Consider the following 17682-nt stretch of genomic DNA (forward strand, 5'->3'; position numbering starts at 1 on the left):
AAACCTGTCAGTGCTTTACTTGGTACAAAATGTGTTTCACCAAGGTAAAAATAGCCGTACCATTAGTTTGAACGCCAATTACTTGGTTTTGTTCAAAAACCCTAGAGACAAACTACAAATAAACATTCTAGCTCAGCAGATGTACCCTGGAAGGAAACCCTACTTTATGGAAAGCTATGAGGACGCTACCAAAAAACATTTTCTTATTTAATTTTGGATTTAAAATCAAACACTCCAGAACACCTGAGGCTCAGAACAGGATTGTTTCCGTGGGAGTGGCCAACATTTTACATTCCTAAAAAGTAAACAATATGTCTCCGCGTTTAAAAAGAAACCTACCACTCTTGAGATCCCTAGTTGGGGCTGCCCCTAAAGAATGTCAGGCCATCTTGGGTCATTGTTTTTCAGATCTCATATTATCACTATATGAGATTGCTTTGAATCTTCTCAAAGGCCGCATTCCACTCACCCTAACACAATTAAAAAACTTAAAGAGACAAAAGACCGTGATCAAACTCTTTTCCAATAAAAGGTCAACTCTTCAAAAGAAAAGACATACCATACAACAGTCTGGGGGTTATCTTCTACCTTTACTCAGTATAGCCGTGTCCTTCATCACCAGCCTTATTGCTACCAGGCGTGGGGGTTATCTTCTACCTTTACTCAGTATAGCCGTGTCCTTCATCACCAGCCTTATTGCTACCAGGCGTGGGGGTTATCTTCTACCTTTACTCAGTATAGCCGTGTCCTTCATCACCAGCCTTATTGCTACCAGGCGTGGGGGTTATCTACCTTTACTCAGTATAGCCGTGTCCTTCATCACCAGCCTTATTGCTGCTAGACGTGGGAGTTATCTTCTACCTTTACTCAGTATAGCTGTGTCCTTCATCACCAGCCTTATTGCTACCAGGCGTGGGGGTTTTCTTCTACCTTTACTCAGTATAGCCGTGTCCTTCATCACCAGCCTTATTGCTACCAGGCGTGGGGGTTGAACATATGTACTTAGTGCCTCAAGAGTTGGATAGACTTAAACATCAATTACAGGGTCCTGACAATATCAGACAAGCAGCGGGAAATGATTTGGATATGGCCATGAAGGATATTTTGAACAGATAAGGATGAATCCCTATGATAAGGTCCAAAAATACACAAACCTCTTGCAAAGGTATTTGGCCTTGGGAAAACAAGGTAAGAGAGAGACCAACCATTTATCGCTTTCTCTAACGGAACCCTTACTGGTTGAAGATCAGAGAGAGATCCCTGCCCCTGTAATGACTGGACCAGAGACCTTACATGTTGAAGATCAGAGAGAGATCCCTGCCCCTGTAATGACTGGACCAGAGACCTTACATGTTGAAGATAATGTTCTGCATGATATGTTGACACATGTTCCAGCACGTAACAGGAAAAATGTTAGATACATTATGAACAAGATAACACTCAAAGGGGGCCTCTACTTGGAATGACAAAGGAGAGTTTATCTTTCAGGGGGATGTTGTCAGGGGTTCTCATATGATGGACTTGTTTAAAAGTATCTCTGCATCCCACCAGATTGTTGATGATAGAAGACCTCCTGGGTGGCGTCAGTTTCTTAAAGCCCTGGCAGTCCTCAACATTCCACTCTCAGGTCTACCAAACTATAAGCTTCACAAACAGATTCAAACTTTAAAACAAAACCCTTCAAAGAGCTACAGCACTCCTAAATATGTTATTGGAACCCCTCCCCCTTTTGAAAGGGCAGATCTCTCAGGGTGGTTAGACTTTTGAATGACTTTTGAATGACTTTTGATGAAATACAATACATTTAATTTAAAAAATGATACAATTTAATATTTGTGACATTCTTTAAATTTTACGTGAGCATACGCCTTGATTACAGGGTCTTAACCCTCGTCTCCATCTGTCGTCCTTTAACCCTCATCTCCATCTGTCGTCCTTTAACCCTCGTCTCCATCTGTCTTCCTTTAACCCTCGTCTCCATCTGTCGTCCTTTAAGCCTCGTCTCCATCTGTCGTCCTTTAACCCTCGTCTCCATCTGTTGTCCTTTAACCCTCGTCTCCATCTGTCTTCCTTTAACCCTCGTCTCCATCTGTCGTCCTTTAACCCTCGTCTCCATCTGTCGTCCTTTAACCCTCGTCTCCATCTGTTGTCCTTTAACCCCCGTCTCCATCTGTCGTCCTTTAACCCCCGTCTCCATCTGTCGTCCTTTAACCCTCGTCTCCATCTGTCGTCCTTTAAGCCTCGTCTCCATCTGTCGTCCTTTAACCCTCGTCTCCATCTGTCGTCCTTTAAGCCTCGTCTCCATCTGTCGTCCTTTAAGCCTCGTCTCCATCTGTCGTCCTTTAAGCCTCGTCTCCATCTGTCGTCCTTTAAGCCTCGTCTCCATCTGTCGTCCTTTAACCCTCGTCTCCATCTGTCGTCCTTTAAGCCTCGTCTCCATCTGTCGTCCTTTAACCCTCGTCTCCATCTGTCTTCCTTTAACCCTCGTCTCCATCTGTCATCCTTTAACCCTCGTCTCCATCTGTCGTCCTTTAACCCTCGTCTCCATCTGTCGTCCTTTAACCCTCGTCTCCATCTGTCGTCCTTTAACCCTCGTCTCCATCTGTCGTCCTTTAAGCCTCGTCTCCATCTGTCGTCCTTTAAGCCTCGTCTCCATCTGTCGTCCTTTAAGCCTCGTCTCCATCTGTCGTCCTTTAAGCCTCGTTTCCATCTGTCGTCCTTTAACCCTCGTCTCCATCTGTCGTCCTTTAACCCCCGTCTCCATCTGTCGTCCTTTAAGCCTCGTCTCCATCTGTCGTCCTTTAACCCCCGTCTCTATCTGTCGTCCTTTAACCCTCGTCTCCATCTGTCGTCCTTTAAGCCTCGTCTCCATCTGTCGTCCTTTAAGCCTCGTCTCCATCTGTCGTCCTTTAACCCTCGTCTCCATCTGTCGTCCTTTAACCCTCGTCTCCATCTGTCGTCCTTTAACCCTCGTCTCCATCTGTCGTCCTTTAAGCCTCGTCTCCATCTGTCGTCTCCATCTGTCGTCCTTTAAGCCTCGTCTCCATCTGTCGTCCTTTAACCCTCGTCTCCATCTGTCGTCCTTTAACCCCCGTCTCCATCTGTCGTCCTTTAACCCTCGTCTCCATCTGTCGTCCTTTAAGCCTCGTCTCCATCTGTCGTCCTTTAAGCCTCGTCTCCATCTGTCGTCCTTTAAGCCTCGTCTCCATCTGTCGTCCTTTAAGCCTCGTCTCCATCTGTCGTCCTTTAACCCTCGTCTCTATCTGTCGTCCTTTAACCCTCGTCTCCATCTGTCGTCCTTTAAGCCTCGTCTCCATCTGTCGTCCTTTAAGCCTCGTCTCCATCTGTCTTCCTTTAAGCCTCGTCTCTATCTGTCGTCCTTTAAGCCTCGTCTCCATCTGTCGTCCTTTAACCCTCGTCTCCATCTGTCGTCCTTTAACCCTCGTCTCCATCTGTCGTCCTTTAACCCTCGTCTCCATCTGTCGTCCTTTAAGCCTCGTCTCCATCTGTCGTCTCCATCTGTCGTCTCCATCTGTCGTCCTTTAAGCCTCGTCTCCATCTGTCGTCCTTTAACCCTCGTCTCCATCTGTCGTCCTTTAACCCCCGTCTCCATCTGTCGTCCTTTAACCCTCGTCTCCATCTGTCGTCATTTAACCCTCGTCTCCATCTGTTGTCCTTTAACCCCCGTCTCCATCTGTCGTCCTTTAACCCCCGTCTCCATCTGTCGTCCTTTAACCCTCGTCTCCATCTGTCGTCCTTTAAGCCTCGTCTCCATCTGTCGTCCTTTAACCCTCGTCTCCATCTGTCGTCCTTTAAGCCTCGTCTCCATCTGTCGTCCTTTAAGCCTCGTTTCCATCTGTCGTCCTTTAACCCTCGTCTCCATCTGTCGTCCTTTAACCCCCGTCTCCATCTGTCGTCCTTTAAGCCTCGTCTCCATCTGTCGTCCTTTAACCCCCGTCTCTATCTGTCGTCCTTTAACCCTCGTCTCCATCTGTCGTCCTTTAAGCCTCGTCTCCATCTGTCGTCCTTTAAGCCTCGTCTCCATCTGTCGTCCTTTAAGCCTCGTCTCCATCTGTCGTCCTTTAACCCTCGTCTCCATCTGTCGTCCTTTAACCCTCGTCTCCATCTGTCGTCCTTTAAGCCTCGTCTCCATCTGTCGTCTCCATCTGTCGTCTCCATCTGTCGTCCTTTAAGCCTCGTCTCCATCTGTCGTCCTTTAACCCTCGTCTCCATCTGTCGTCCTTTAACCCCCGTCTCCATCTGTCGTCCTTTAACCCTCGTCTCCATCTGTCGTCCTTTAAGCCTCGTCTCCATCTGTCGTCCTTTAAGCCTCGTCTCCATCTGTCGTCCTTTAAGCCTCGTCTCCATCTGTCGTCCTTTAAGCCTCGTCTCCATCTGTCGTCCTTTAACCCTCGTCTCTATCTGTCGTCCTTTAACCCTCGTCTCCATCTGTCGTCCTTTAAGCCTCGTCTCCATCTGTCGTCCTTTAAGCCTCGTCTCCATCTGTCTTCCTTTAAGCCTCGTCTCTATCTGTCGTCCTTTAAGCCTCGTCTCCATCTGTCGTCCTTTAACCCTCGTCTCCATCTGTCGTCCTTTAACCCTCGTCTCCATCTGTCGTCCTTTAACCCTCGTCTCCATCTGTCGTCCTTTAAGCCTCGTCTCCATCTGTCGTCTCCATCTGTCGTCTCCATCTGTCGTCCTTTAAGCCTCGTCTCCATCTGTCGTCCTTTAACCCTCGTCTCCATCTGTCGTCCTTTAACCCCCGTCTCCATCTGTCGTCCTTTAACCCTCGTCTCCATCTGTCGTCATTTAAGCCTCGTCTCCATCTGTCGTCCTTTAAGCCTCGTCTCCATCTGTCGTCCTTTAAGCCTCGTCTCCATCTGTCGTCCTTTAAGCCTCGTCTCCATCTGTCGTCCTTTAACCCTCGTCTCTATCTGTCGTCCTTTAACCCTCGTCTCCATCTGTCGTCCTTTAAGCCTCGTCTCCATCTGTCGTCCTTTAAGCCTCGTCTCCATCTGTCTTCCTTTAAGCCTCGTCTCCATCTGTCGTCCTTTAAGCCTCGTCTCCATCTGTCGTCCTTTAACCCTCGTCTCCATCTGTCGTCCTTTAAGCCTCGTCTCCATCTGTCGTCCTTTAAGCCTCGTCTCCATCTGTCGTCCTTTAAGCCTCGTCTCCATCTGTCGTCCTTTAAGCCTCGTCTCCATCTGTCGTCCTTTAACCCTCGTCTCTATCTGTCGTCCTTTAACCCTCGTCTCCATCTGTCGTCCTTTAAGCCTCGTCTCCATCTGTCGTCCTTTAACCCTCGTCTCCATCTGTCTTCCTTTAAGCCTCGTCTCCATCTGTCGTCCTTTAAGCCTCGTCTCCATCTGTCGTCCTTTAAGCCTCGTCTCCATCTGTCGTCCTTTAACCCTCGTCTCCATCTGTCGTCCTTTAACCCTCGTCTCCATCTGTCTTCCTTTAACCCTCGTCTCCATCTGTCGTCCTTTAAGCCTCGTCTCCATCTGTTGTCCTTTAAGCCTCGTCTCCATCTGTCGTCCTTTAAGCCTCGTCTCCATCTGTCGTCCTTTAAGCCTCGTCTCCATCTGTCTTCCTTTAAGCCTCGTCTCCATCTGTCGTCCTTTAACCCCCGTCTCCATCTGTCGTCCTTTAAGCCTCGTCTCCATCTGTCGTCCTTTAACCCTCGTCTCCATCTGTAGTCCTTTAACCCCTCGTCTCCATCTGTCGTCCTTTAAGCCTCGTCTCCATCTGTCTTCCTTTAAGCCTCGTCTCCATCTGTCGTCCTTTAAGCCTCGTCTCCATCTGTCGTCCTTTAAGCCTCGTCTCCATCTGTCGTCCTTTAAGCCTCGTCTCCATCTGTCGTCCTTTAACCCTCGTCTCCATCTGTCGTCCTTTAAGCCTCGTCTCCATCTGTCGTCCTTTAAGCCTCGTCTCCATCTGTCGTCCTTTAACCCTCGTCTCCATCTGTAGTCCTTTAACCCTCGTCTCCATCTGTCGTCCTTTAAGCCTCGTCTCCATCTGTAGTCCTTTAACCCTCGTCTCCATCTGTCGTCCTTTAAGCCTCGTCTCCATCTGTCGTCCTTTAAGCCTCGTCTCCATCTGTCGTCCTTTAAGCCTCGTCTCCATCTGTCGTCCTTTAAGCCTCGTCTCCATCTGTCGTCCTTTAAGCCTCGTCTCCATCTGTCGTCCTTTAAGCCTCGTCTCCATCTGTCGTCCTTTAAGCCTCGTCTCCATCTGTCGTCCTTTAACCCTCGTCTCCATCTGTCGTCCTTTAAGCCTATCCTATGACACCTACAGTATTCACCTCTAACACAGACCTTGTTTCTTTCCTAGTTCTCTTTAGAAACCTGAATAGCAACTACATCCCATCAATAATGTGCTCTGCTGGACAAAACCTTCTGTTATCTGTTTATTTCATTACATCATCAACATTCCTAGTAATAATACTTTTATTCAGTTCTAACTACACATTCTAAAAGACAGTGGTTTGATGTTCGAGGCTCACAAACAAAGTGAGAGAGGACCCACTCAAGGCTGACTTCACTATCAATCTGAAGCATGGCGTCAGCTTCATTTCCAAACACCTTATAGCTATGAGTTCTGATAGTTCTAATGGAAATGTGTATAAAGAGTCATTAAAATAATTTGTTTTGAACGTTTTGAAATATCTGCTACTGTCATGACGGTATGGAGAAAAGCAGATGTTTTTATTTCATATGTGTCTCTGACACTGCACTTTCTTCAACTTATACTTCTCTGATGTCCCCTGTCCTTTCCTGCTCTTGTTGACAAGTGAGCCTACAGTATATGCGAACATTGCCTTAAGCGTAGTAGGTGTGAATAAAGTGAAGTATAATTTCAATATAACCTGGTGTCACAAACTCACTTCCTCTGACAATTGCCCAATAGAAGTAGCTTCCTCCTCATATCTCCCTCCTCCTAAAGCCCTACTGGCTGTCACGTTGATGTGTGAGGAACTCTCCGTCCCTATTGGCTGTCACGTTGATGTGTGAGGAACTCTCCGTCCCTATTGGCTGTCACGTTGATGTGTGAGGAACTCTCTGTCCCTGTGACTCCGCCTTTTCTTTCTTTTCTGCCTTTTAATCTCAGCTTCTTCAGTCCTTCATTCAGGGGAGAAATGAAATAGCACTCTCTCACTCTCTCTCTCCCTCTCTCTCTCTCTGTGGACACATTCCCTGTCACATTTCTCAGCCTCATGGATTTAGCCTCAGATATGAAAGACAGGGAATGGTAACACTTTACAATAAGGTTACATTAGTTAATGCATTAGTTAACCTGAATAAATAAATCATTCATTTAATATCTACTAAGTATTTATTAATTGTATGCATGTTTACTAAGCCATAAATTATGAACTAATGCTGATAATTCATGTTAGTTAATAGTTATATAACTTTATTTTCCTGCATCTAAACCATTCAGAAACAAATGGTCTGTTAGGAAGAGAGTTACTCATTCATATTAACAGTATGATAAGGTTGTATCATGTATAAATTGTTTTTAGTGATGCAGGTTGATGTTATTGAGAGATTATCTTTATTCTAGTTTATAATATCTCACCATCAGACTAACTGATGTGCCATGACAACTTGTTTAGCAATCGCAAACGAAGAAAACAAACTGTTCAGAGTATGTCATTTATCTTTAATTTCAAAAGCAGGATCAGCAACATCACACAGTTTCATCACAAGTTTACCTAATGTTAGTTAACCTGAAAGGTTAGCCTACCTAAACAGTAGCTAGCTAACAGCAGATCATGACTTAGTATAAAAGTCTGCACTGAACTTCAAAGGCAGTTTTTTCGGTAGCTACATGTTTGCTGTTTGCTGTCTCTTGTAAATTCCTCTGTCATTATTTCTAACTGTTAGATAAGGCTTGTTAGCTAATCATTAGATAGGTGGAAAGATTTTTTGTGAATACATGTTTTATTTGTCATGTTGGTGAGCTGCAGTGAGTGACAGATCTTGTTTGAGTATTGAAGTGTAGACTGTTGACCCCTGGAGGTGGGAGTTGAAGTGGCTGGGTCATTTCCTAGCCTACATTCTTCTGGAACAGATAGATACAAACTTCCACTCACAGGGCACATCAAACCAGAGCTTCTCACTTGCAGCGTTCATCTGCAGACAGTCCTCTCCTTCTCCAGTGTTATTGGGCTCACCAGTGTTCCAGTGAGTGTAGTCAAATCTGGACCCATCTGACCACATCCATAAGCCCTCCTTGACTGCATCAAAACCTCCAACCCAGGTGTCAGGTAGGTGGCCATTGGTGTCCTTTGTCAGTGCTTGCATGAACTGGTACTCTAAAAGGTTACGCACGGATGCTAGGTTTCCACCAAGTGCCAAACAGTTTTGCTCTGAATCTGACCATGACTGCGGAATGCTGACAAACTTGAAACAGCGTGATCCATATGTGTGCCAGTCTGAGGGACATGAACTTTCCTTTGTCCCCTCCTGCACTGCTGCTACCTGAGCCTCAACAGGAGGAGTCTGTTCCACCTCAGTCTTCAGTAAGGGTTCTAAACCAAGGAGCAGGGTCAGGTTGGCGTCGCCCAGTGCAATGGCAGCACTCAGAAGCAGAAGGATGGCCAACTTCTCCATGGTAATCTTTTCCTGTCAGAGAAGGAATCACAGGTGGTAGTCTGTAGGTTCTGTTCAGCTTGAGATAGAGGAACACTTTTATACGTGCAGCTCACCAAGCCACAAGGACAAAGTACCAAAAACATATATTTACACTGATTCCAATGTACCAAAAAAAGATGTTTACACTGAATCCACATCCTATTGGGAAAGGTATCCTAATCCTTGTGGCAAATATACACTGAGTGTACAAAACATTAAGGTCACCTGCTCTTTCCATGACCTAGACTGCCCAGGTGAATCCACTTTAATCAGTGTAGATAAAGGGGAGGAGACAGGTTAAAAAATTATTTTGGAGCCTTGAGACAACTGAGAGATGGATTGTGTGTGTGCTATTCAGAGGGTGAAGACAATAGATTTATGTGCCTTTGAACGGGGTATGATAGTAGGTGCCAGATGCACCTGTTTGTGTCAAGAACTGCAACGCTGCTGGGTTTTCACGCTCAGTTTCTGGTGTGTACAAAACATTAAGAACACCTTCCTAATATTGAGCTGAAGCTCCTCCCACCGAATACGAAGAATCAACATGAAAATAAGGTTGTCTAGGCAACAACAAAAACCTTTTAGCAGCAAAAACTACAATAAATAAATACAGATGTATAAATACAAATGAATGAAACTGAAAAAAGCATTTAAACCCGGCCGGGCCCCCAAGAAATAATTCAAATGTGAAAGATATACAGTTGAAGTTAGAGATTTACATACACCTTCAGCCAAATACATTTAAACTCAGTTAAACTCCTCACATTTAATCCTAGTAAAGTAAAAATTCCCTGTCTTAGGTCAGTTAGGATCACCACTTTATTTTAAGAATGTGAAATGTCAGAATAATAGTAGAGAGAATGATTTATTTCAGCATTTATTTCTTTCATCATATTCCCAGTGGGTCAGAAGTTTACATACACTCAATTAGTATTTGGTAGCGTTGCCTTTAAATTGTTTAACTTGGGTCAAACGTTTCGGGAAGCCTTCCACAAGCTTCCCACTATAAGTTGGGTGAATTCTGGCCCATTCCTCCTGACAGAGCTGATGTAACTGAGTCAGGTTTGTAGGCCTCCTTGCTCGCACACGCTTTTTCATTTCTGCCCACAAATGTTCTATAGGATTGAGGTTAGGGCTTTGTGATGGCCACTCCAATACCTTGACTTTGTTGTCCGTAAGCCATTTTGCCACAACTTTGGAAGTATGCTTGGGGTAATTGTCCATTTGGAAGACCCATTTGCAACCAAGCTTTAACTTCCTGACTGATGTCTTGAGATGTTGCTTCAATATATACACATAATTTTCTTCCTCATGATGCCATCTATTTTGTGAAGTGCACCAGTCCCTCCTGCAGCAAAACACCCCCACAACATGATGCTGCCACCCCCGGGCTTCACGGTTGGGATGGTGTTCTTCGGCTTGCAAGCCTCCCCCTTTTTCCTCCAAACATAACGATGGTCATTATGGCCAAACAGTTCTTGTATTGTTTCATCTGACCAGAGGACATTTCTCCAAAAAGTACGATCTTTGTCCCCATGTGCAGTTGCAAACCGTAGTCTGGCTTTTTTATGGTGGTTTTGGAGCAGTGGCTTCTTCCTTGCTGAGTTGCCTTTCAGGTTATGTCAATATAGGACTCGTTTTACTGTGGATATAGATACTTTTGTACCTGTTTCCTCCAGCATCTTCACAAGATCATTTGCTGTTGTACTAGGTTTGATTTGCACTTTTCACACCAAAGTACGTTCATCTCTAGGAGACAGAACGCGTCTCCTTCCTGAGCGGTTTGACGGCTGCGTGGTCCCATGGTGTTTATACTTGTGTACTATTGTTTGCACAGATGACCTTGTACCTTCAGACGTTTGGAAATTGCTCCCAAGGATGAACCAGACTTGTGGAGGTCTACAATTGTTCTTTCTGAAGTCTTGGCTGATTTCTTTTGATTTTCCCGTGATGTCAAGCAAAGAGGCACTGAGTTTGAAGGTAGGCCTTGAAATACATCCACAGGTACACCTCCAATTGACTCAAATGATGTCAATTAGCCTATCAGAAGCTTCTAAAGCCATGACATAATTTTCTGGAATTTTCCAAGCTGTTTAAAGGCACAGTCAACTTACTGTATGTAAACTTCTGACCCACTGGAATTGTGATACAGTGAATTATAAGTGAAATAATCTGTCTGTAAACAACTGTTGGAAAAATTACTTGTGTCATGCACAAAGTACATGTCCTAACCGACTTGCCAAAACTATATAGTTTGTTAACAAGAAATTTGTGGAGTGTTTGAAAAACGAGTTTTACTGACTCCAACCATAAGTGTATGTAAACTTCCGACTTCAAATGTATGTTCTTACCTGTGTACATAGTGATCTCTATTACCTGTTGACACATGGAGGGGCAATATCCCTGTTCTTACCTGTGTACATAGTGTTCTCTAATACCTGTTGACACATGGAGGGGTAATATCCCTGTTCTTACCTGTGTACATAGTGTTCTCCTGCTGTATGGTGCACATAATCTTTGTCTCACACATTCATTTGTTCTTTAATCAAACAAAAGTTTCTCCATTGATGTTTATGATTTATCTCCTCCACCAATTAATTTTCATATTGCTTCATCAGTTGTTTTATTATTGGTTTTCATACAGATGTTCTTAGTCAGACAGTTGTGAAGGTTTTAGATTAGATGAGTTTATTCGTCACTTGGGACGGAGATGTAATTGCAGGGTACAGTGAAAATGTGATCCAACAGGTAAACATTTAATAAATAAATAGAGAAGTGAATGAGACATAATAATAATAATAATATATACACATTTATAACATTAGCAATTATAAATTACTGTTGGGAGGAGGGGTGCAGGGTAAATGTTCCTGTGTGGGGGAGGTGGGGTGCAGGGTAAATGTTCCTGTGTGGGGGAGGTGGGGTGCAGGGTAAATGTTCCTGTGTGGGGGAGGTGGGGTGCAGGGTAAATGTTCCTGTGGGGGAGGTGGGGTGCAGGGTAAATGTTCCTGTGTGGGAGGTGGGGTGCAGGGTAAATGTTCCTGTGGGGGAGGTGGGGTGCAGGGTAAATGTTCCTGTGTGGGAGGTGGGGTGCAGGGTAAATGTTCCTGTGTGGGAGGTGGGGTGCAGGGTAAATGTTCCTGTGTGGGAGGTGGGGTGCAGGGTAAATTTTCCTGTGTGTGGGAGGTGGGGTGCAGGGTAAATATTCCTGTGTGGGGGAGGTGGGGTGCAGGGTAAATGTTCCTGTGTGGGGGAGGTGGGGTGCAGGGTAAATGTTCCTGTGTGGGGGAGGTGGGGTGCAGGGTAAATGTTCCTGTGTGGGGGAGGTGGGGTGCAGGGTAAATGTTCCTGTGTGGGGGAGGTGGGGTGCAGGGTAAATGTTCCTGTGTGGGGGAGGTGGGGTGCAGGGTAAATGTTCCTGTGTGGGAGGAGGGGTGCAGGGTAAATGTTCCTGTGTGGGAGGTGGGGTGCAGGGTAAATGTTCCTGTGTGGGGGTGGTGGGGTGCAGGGTAAATGTTCCTGTGTGGGGGAGGTGGGGTGCAGGGTAAATGTTCCTGTGTGGGGGAGGTGGGGTGCAGGGTAAATGTTCCTGTGTGGGGGAGGTGGGGTGCAGGGTAAATGTTCCTGTGTGGGGGAGGTGGGGTGCAGGGTAAATGTTCCTGTGTGGGAGGTGGGGTGCAGGGTAAATGTTCCTGTGTGGGAGGTGGGGTGCAGGGTAAATGTTCCTGTGTGGGGGAGGTGGGGTGCAGGGTAAATGTTCCTGTGTGGGAGGTGGGGTGCAGGGTAAATGTTCCTGTGTGGGAGGTGGGGTGCAGGGTAAATGTTCCTGTGTGGGGGAGGTGGGGTGCAGGGTAAATGTTCCTGTGTGGGAGGTGGGGTGCAGGGTAAATGTTCCTGTGGGGGGGGAGGTGGGGTGCAGGGTAAATGTTCCTGTGTGGGAGGAGAAGTGCAGGGTAAATGTTCCTGTGGGGGGGAGGTGGGGTGCAGGGTAAATGTTCCTGTGTGGGAGGTGGGGTGCAGGGTAAATGTTCCTGTGTGGGAGGTGGGGTGCAGGGTAAATGTTCCTGTGGGGGAGGTGGGGTGCAGGGTAAATGTTCCTGTGGGGGAGGTGGGGTGCAGGGTAAATGTTCCTGTGTGGGAGGTGGGGTGCAGGGTAAATGTTCCTGTGTGGGAGGTGGGGTGCAGGGTAAATGTTCCTGTGTGGGGGAGGTGGGGTGCAGGGTAAATGTTCCTGTGGGGGAGGTGGGGTGCAGGGTAAATGTTCCTGTGTGGGAGGTGGGGTGCAGGGTAAATGTTCCTGTGTGGGAGGTGTGGTGCAGGGTAAATGTTCCTGTGTGGGAGGTGGGGTGCAGGGTAAATGTTCCTGTGTGTGGGAGGTAGGGTGCAGGGTAAATATTCCTGTGTGGGAGGTGGGGTGCAGGGTAAATGTTCCTGTGGGGGAGGTGGGGTGCAGGGTAAATGTTCCTGTGTGGGGGAGGTGGGGGGCAGGGTAAATGTTCCTGTGTGTGGGAGGTGGGTGCAGGGTAAATGTTCCTTTGTGGGAGATGGGGTGCAGGGTAAATGTTCCTGTGTGGGAGGTGGGGTGCAGGGTAAATGTTCCTGTGTGGGAGGTGGGGTGCAGGGTAAATGTTCCTGTGGGGGAGGTGGGGTGCAGGGTAAATGTTCCTGTGTGGGAGGTAGGGTGAAGGGTAAATGTTCCTGTGGGGGAGGTGGGGTGCAGGGTAAATGTTCCTTTGTGTGGGAGGTGGGGTGCAGGGTAAATGTTCCTGTGTGGGGGAGGTGGGGTGCAGGGTAAATGTTCCTGTGGGGGAGGTAGGGTGCAGGGTAAAAGTTCATTTGTGTGGGAGGTGGGGTGCAGGGTAAATGTTCCTGTGTGGGAGGTGGGTTGCAGGGTAAATGTTCCTGTGTGGGAGGTAGGGTGCAGGGTAAATGTTCCTGTGTGGGAGGTGGGGTGCAGGGTAAATGTTCCTGTGTGGGGGGTGGGGTGCTGGGTAAATGTTCCTGTGTGGGAGGTGGGGTGCAGGGTAAATGTTCCTGTGTGGGAGGTAGGGTGCAGGGTAAATGTTCCTGTGTGGGAGGTAGGGTGCAGGGTAAATGTTCCTGTGGGGGAGGTGGGGTGCAGGGTAAATGTTCCTGTGTGTGGGAGGTGGGTGCAGGGTAAATGTTCCTGTGTGGGGGAGGTGGGGTAAAGGGTAAATGTTCCTGTGGGGGAGGTGGGGTGCAGGGTAAATGTTCCTGTGTGGGAGGTGGGGTGCAGGGTAAATGTTCCTGTGTGGGAGGTGGGTTGCAGGGTAAATGTTCCTGTGGGGGAGGTGGGGTGCAGGGTAAATGTTCCTGTGTGGGAGGTGGGGTGCAGGGTAAATGTTCCTGTGTGTGGGAGGTGGGGTGCAGGGTAAATGTTCCTGTGTGGGGGAGGTGGGGTGCAGGGTAAATGTTCCTGTGTGGGAGGTGGGGTGCAGGGTAAATGTTCCTGTGTGGGAGGTGAGGTGCAGGGTAAATGTTCCTGTGTGGGAGGTGGGGTGCAGGGTAAATGTTCCTGTGTGGGAGGTGGGGTGCAGGGTAAATGTTCCTGTGTGTGGGAGGTGGGTTGCAGGGTAAATGTTCCTGTGTGTGGGAGGTGGGGTGCAGGGTAAATGTTCCTGTGTGGGAGGTGGGGTGCAGGGTAAATGTTCCTGTGTGGGAGGTGTGGTGCAGGGTAAATGTTCCTGTGTGGGAGGTGGGGTGCAGGGTAAATGTTCCTGTGTGTGGGAGGTGGGGTGCAGGGTAAATATTCCTGTGTGGGAGGTGGGGTGCAGGGTAAATGTTCCTGTGGGGGAGGTGGGGTGCAGGGTAAATGTTCCTGTGTGTGGGAGGTGGGGTGCAGGGTAAATGTTCCTGTGTGGGAGGTGGGGTGCAGGGTAAATGTTCCTGTAGGGGAGATGGGGTGCAGGGTAAATGTTCCTGTGTGGGAGGTGGGGTGCAGGGTAAATGTTCCTGTGTGGGAGGTGGGGTGCAGGGTAAATGTTCCTGTGTGGGAGGTGGGGTGCAGGGTAAATGTTCCTGTGTGTGAGGTGGGGTGCAGGGTAAATGTTCCTTTGTGGGGGAGGTGGGGTGCAGGGTAAATGTTCCTGTGTGGGAGGTGGGGTGCAGGGTAAATGTTCCTGTGTGTGTGTGTGTGTGAGTGTGTGTGTGTGTGTGTGTGTGTGTAGGGGGGGGGTCTTGCAGTCACTCTGAGTGTGGATTGCAGTCACTCCGCGTCCTTATCCATAGACTGCTTTCAAGGTAAGGAAACAAATATCTAAAATATTTCAAATCGCTCAACTATCACTTTCCCTGTGAGTTCCACTGAATCTTTCAACGGCCAATAAGGTTTGAGTATTAAGTTAATCAGTTAGACCAGGAAGTCTGATAAGACAGACTGAGTGGGCGCGAAGCTGACCTTGACTAAAGGTTCTTTGAAAACGTCTGTGTCAAGCAACATGGACGCAGTGTTGCAGTGAGACTAGGTCAGGCAAATTTGCTGATACACAAACAAGTCAAACAACATTGACATTGCATGCATAGGGTGGCAGGTAGCCTAGCGGTTAAGAGCGGTTCGAATCCCCGAGCCGACTCGGTGAAAAACCATGCCGGTGTGCCCTTAAGCAAGGCACTTAACCGTAATTGCTCCTGTAAGTCACTCTGAATAAGAGCGTCTGCTCAATGACTAAAATCATTTAAAAAATATATATAAACATCCAATCCTGTCATACACTGAGTGGACAAAACATTATGAACACCTCTTTCCATGACAGACTGACCAGGTAGAAGCTTTGATCCCTTATTGATGTCACTTGTTGGCAACACAAAAGATTGGTTTGAGTGTCAAGAACTGCAACGCTGCTGAGTTTTTCACTCTCAACTGTTTCCAAGTGTGTATCAAGAATGGTCCACCACCCAAAGGACATCCAGCCAACTTGACACAACTGTGGGGAAGCATTGGAGTCAACATGGGAAAGCATCCCCATGGAACACCTTATCCATGCCCCGACGAATTGAAGCCGTTCTGAGGGCAAAAAGGGGTGCAACTCAATATTAGGAAGGTGTTCTTAATGTTTTGTACACCCAGTTTACATCATCAATATTTGTTTTTTTCCAACTGTTTGGTTATTATAACAGCGTCACTGAATGTACAAAACATTAAGAACGCCTTCTCTTTCCATGACATTAGACAGACCAGGTGAATCCAGGTGAAAGCTACGATCCCTTATTGATGCCACATGTTAAATCCACTTCAATCAGTGTAGATGAAGAAGGGGAGGAGACAGGTAATAAAAAAAATGCTTGAGACAATTGAGACATGGATTGTGTGTGTGTGTCATTCAGAGTGTGAATGGGCAAGATCAAAATACACTACAAAAGTATGTGGACACGTGCTCATCGAACATCTCATTCCACAATCATGGGCATTGACATGGAGTTGGTCCCCCACTTTGCTGCTAGATGTTGGTACATTCCTGCGGGGGGACTTGCTTCCATTCAGCCACAAGAGCATTAGTGAGGTCGGGTCACTGATGTTGGGGCGATTAGGTCCTGGCTCGCAGTCGGCGTTCCGATTCATCCCGAAGGTGTACGATGGGGTTGAGGTGGGTTGAGGTTTGCAGGCCAGTCAAGTTCTTCCACATCGATCTCTGCCGTTGTTGCTCCTAGACGTTTCCACTTCACAATAACAGCACTTACAGTTGATCGGGGGGGGGGGGGGTAGCTCTAGCAGGGCAGAAATTTCATTAAATGACTTGATGGAAAGGTGGCATCCTATGGGGGGGAAGGACTGCCCGTTCCATGATCTCGCCATCACGGTTGACAACTCCCTTGTGTCCTCCTCCCAGAGTGCTAAGAACCTTGGCGTGACCCTGGACAACACCCTGTCGTTCTCCACTAACATCAAGGCGGTGACCCGATCCTGTAGGTTCATGCTCTACAACATTCGCAGAGTACGACCCTGCCTCACACAGGAAGCGGCGCAGGTCCTAATCCAGGCACTTGTCATCTCCCGTCTGGATTACTGCAACTCGCTGTTGGCTGGGCTCCCTGCCTGTGCCATTAAATCCCTACAACTCATCCAGAACGCCGCAGCCCGTCTGGTGTTCAACCTTCCCAAGTTCTCTCACATCACCCCGCTCCTCCGCTCTCTCCACTGGCTTCCAGTTGAAGCTCGCATCCGCTACAAGACCATGGTGCTTGCCTACGGAGCTGTGAGGGGAACGGCACCTCCGTACCTTCAGGCTCTGATCAGGCCCTACACCCAAACAAGGGCACTGCGTTCATCCACCTCTGGCCTGCTCGCCTCCCTACCTCTGAGGAAGCACAGTTCCCGCTCAGCCCAGTCCAAACTGTTCGCTGCTCTGGCACCCCAATGGTGGAACAAGCTCCCTCACGACGCCAGGACAGCGGAGTCAATCACCACCTTCCGTAGACACCTGAAACCCCACCTCTTTAAGGAATACCTAGGATAGGATAAAGTAATCCTTCTAACCCCCCCTAAAAGATTTAGATGCACTATTGTAAAGTGGTTGTTCCACTGGATATCATAAGGTGAATGCACCAATTTGTAAGTCGCTCTGGATAAGAGCGTCTGCTAAATGACTTAAATGTAAATGTAAATGTATGACAGTGCCAACGTTGAAAATCACTGAGCTCTTCAGTAAGGCCTTTCTACTGCCAATGTTTGTCTATGGAGATTGCATGACTGTGTGCTCAATTTTATAGACCTGTCAGCAACAGGTGTCTGAAATTGCTGAATCCACAAATTTGAAGGGCTGTTCACATACTTTTGTATATATAGTGTATTTAAGTTCCTTTGAACGGGGGTATGGTAATAGGTGCCAGGCGCACTGGTTTGTGTCAAGAACTGCAATGCTGCTGGGTTTTTTCACACTCAACAGTTTCCTGTGTGTATCAAGAATGGTCCACCACCCAAAGGACATCCAGTCAACTTGCCACAAATGTGGGGAAGCATTGGAGTCAACATAGGCGCAGCATCCCTATGGAACGCTTTCGACACCTTGTAGTGTCCATGACCCAACGA

At 47.5% G+C, this 17682-nt stretch overlaps 2 protein-coding genes across 2 annotated transcripts in view; both read right to left on the reverse strand.

The window, feature by feature from the left end:
• The window catches only part of LOC115186470 (NLR family CARD domain-containing protein 3), a 169496-nt gene that overhangs the window by 82160 nt on the left and 69654 nt on the right, over positions 1-17682 (reverse strand). Inside the window, exon 11 of the mRNA XM_029746093.1 lies at positions 343-353. Coding sequence (XP_029601953.1) covers positions 343-353 — 11 coding nt within the window. The remainder of the gene's footprint in view (positions 1-342; positions 354-17682) is intronic.
• Positions 7642-8680, reverse strand: LOC115186709 (ladderlectin). The gene has a single exon (XM_029746241.1). The coding sequence runs from the start codon at positions 8613-8615 to the stop codon at positions 8055-8057; it is 561 nt and encodes a 186-aa protein (XP_029602101.1). The 5' UTR covers positions 8616-8680; the 3' UTR covers positions 7642-8054.

The sequence above is a fragment of the Salmo trutta genome, unplaced genomic scaffold (genome assembly GCF_901001165.1).
Source record: "Salmo trutta unplaced genomic scaffold, fSalTru1.1, whole genome shotgun sequence".
NCBI classification, from domain to species: domain Eukaryota; kingdom Metazoa; phylum Chordata; class Actinopteri; order Salmoniformes; family Salmonidae; genus Salmo; species Salmo trutta.

Coding starts and splice junctions, on each gene's coding strand:
- LOC115186709 (XM_029746241.1), bottom strand. CDS start 8,615: ATGGAGAAGTTGGCCATCCTTCTGCTTCTGAGTGCTGCCATTGCACTG.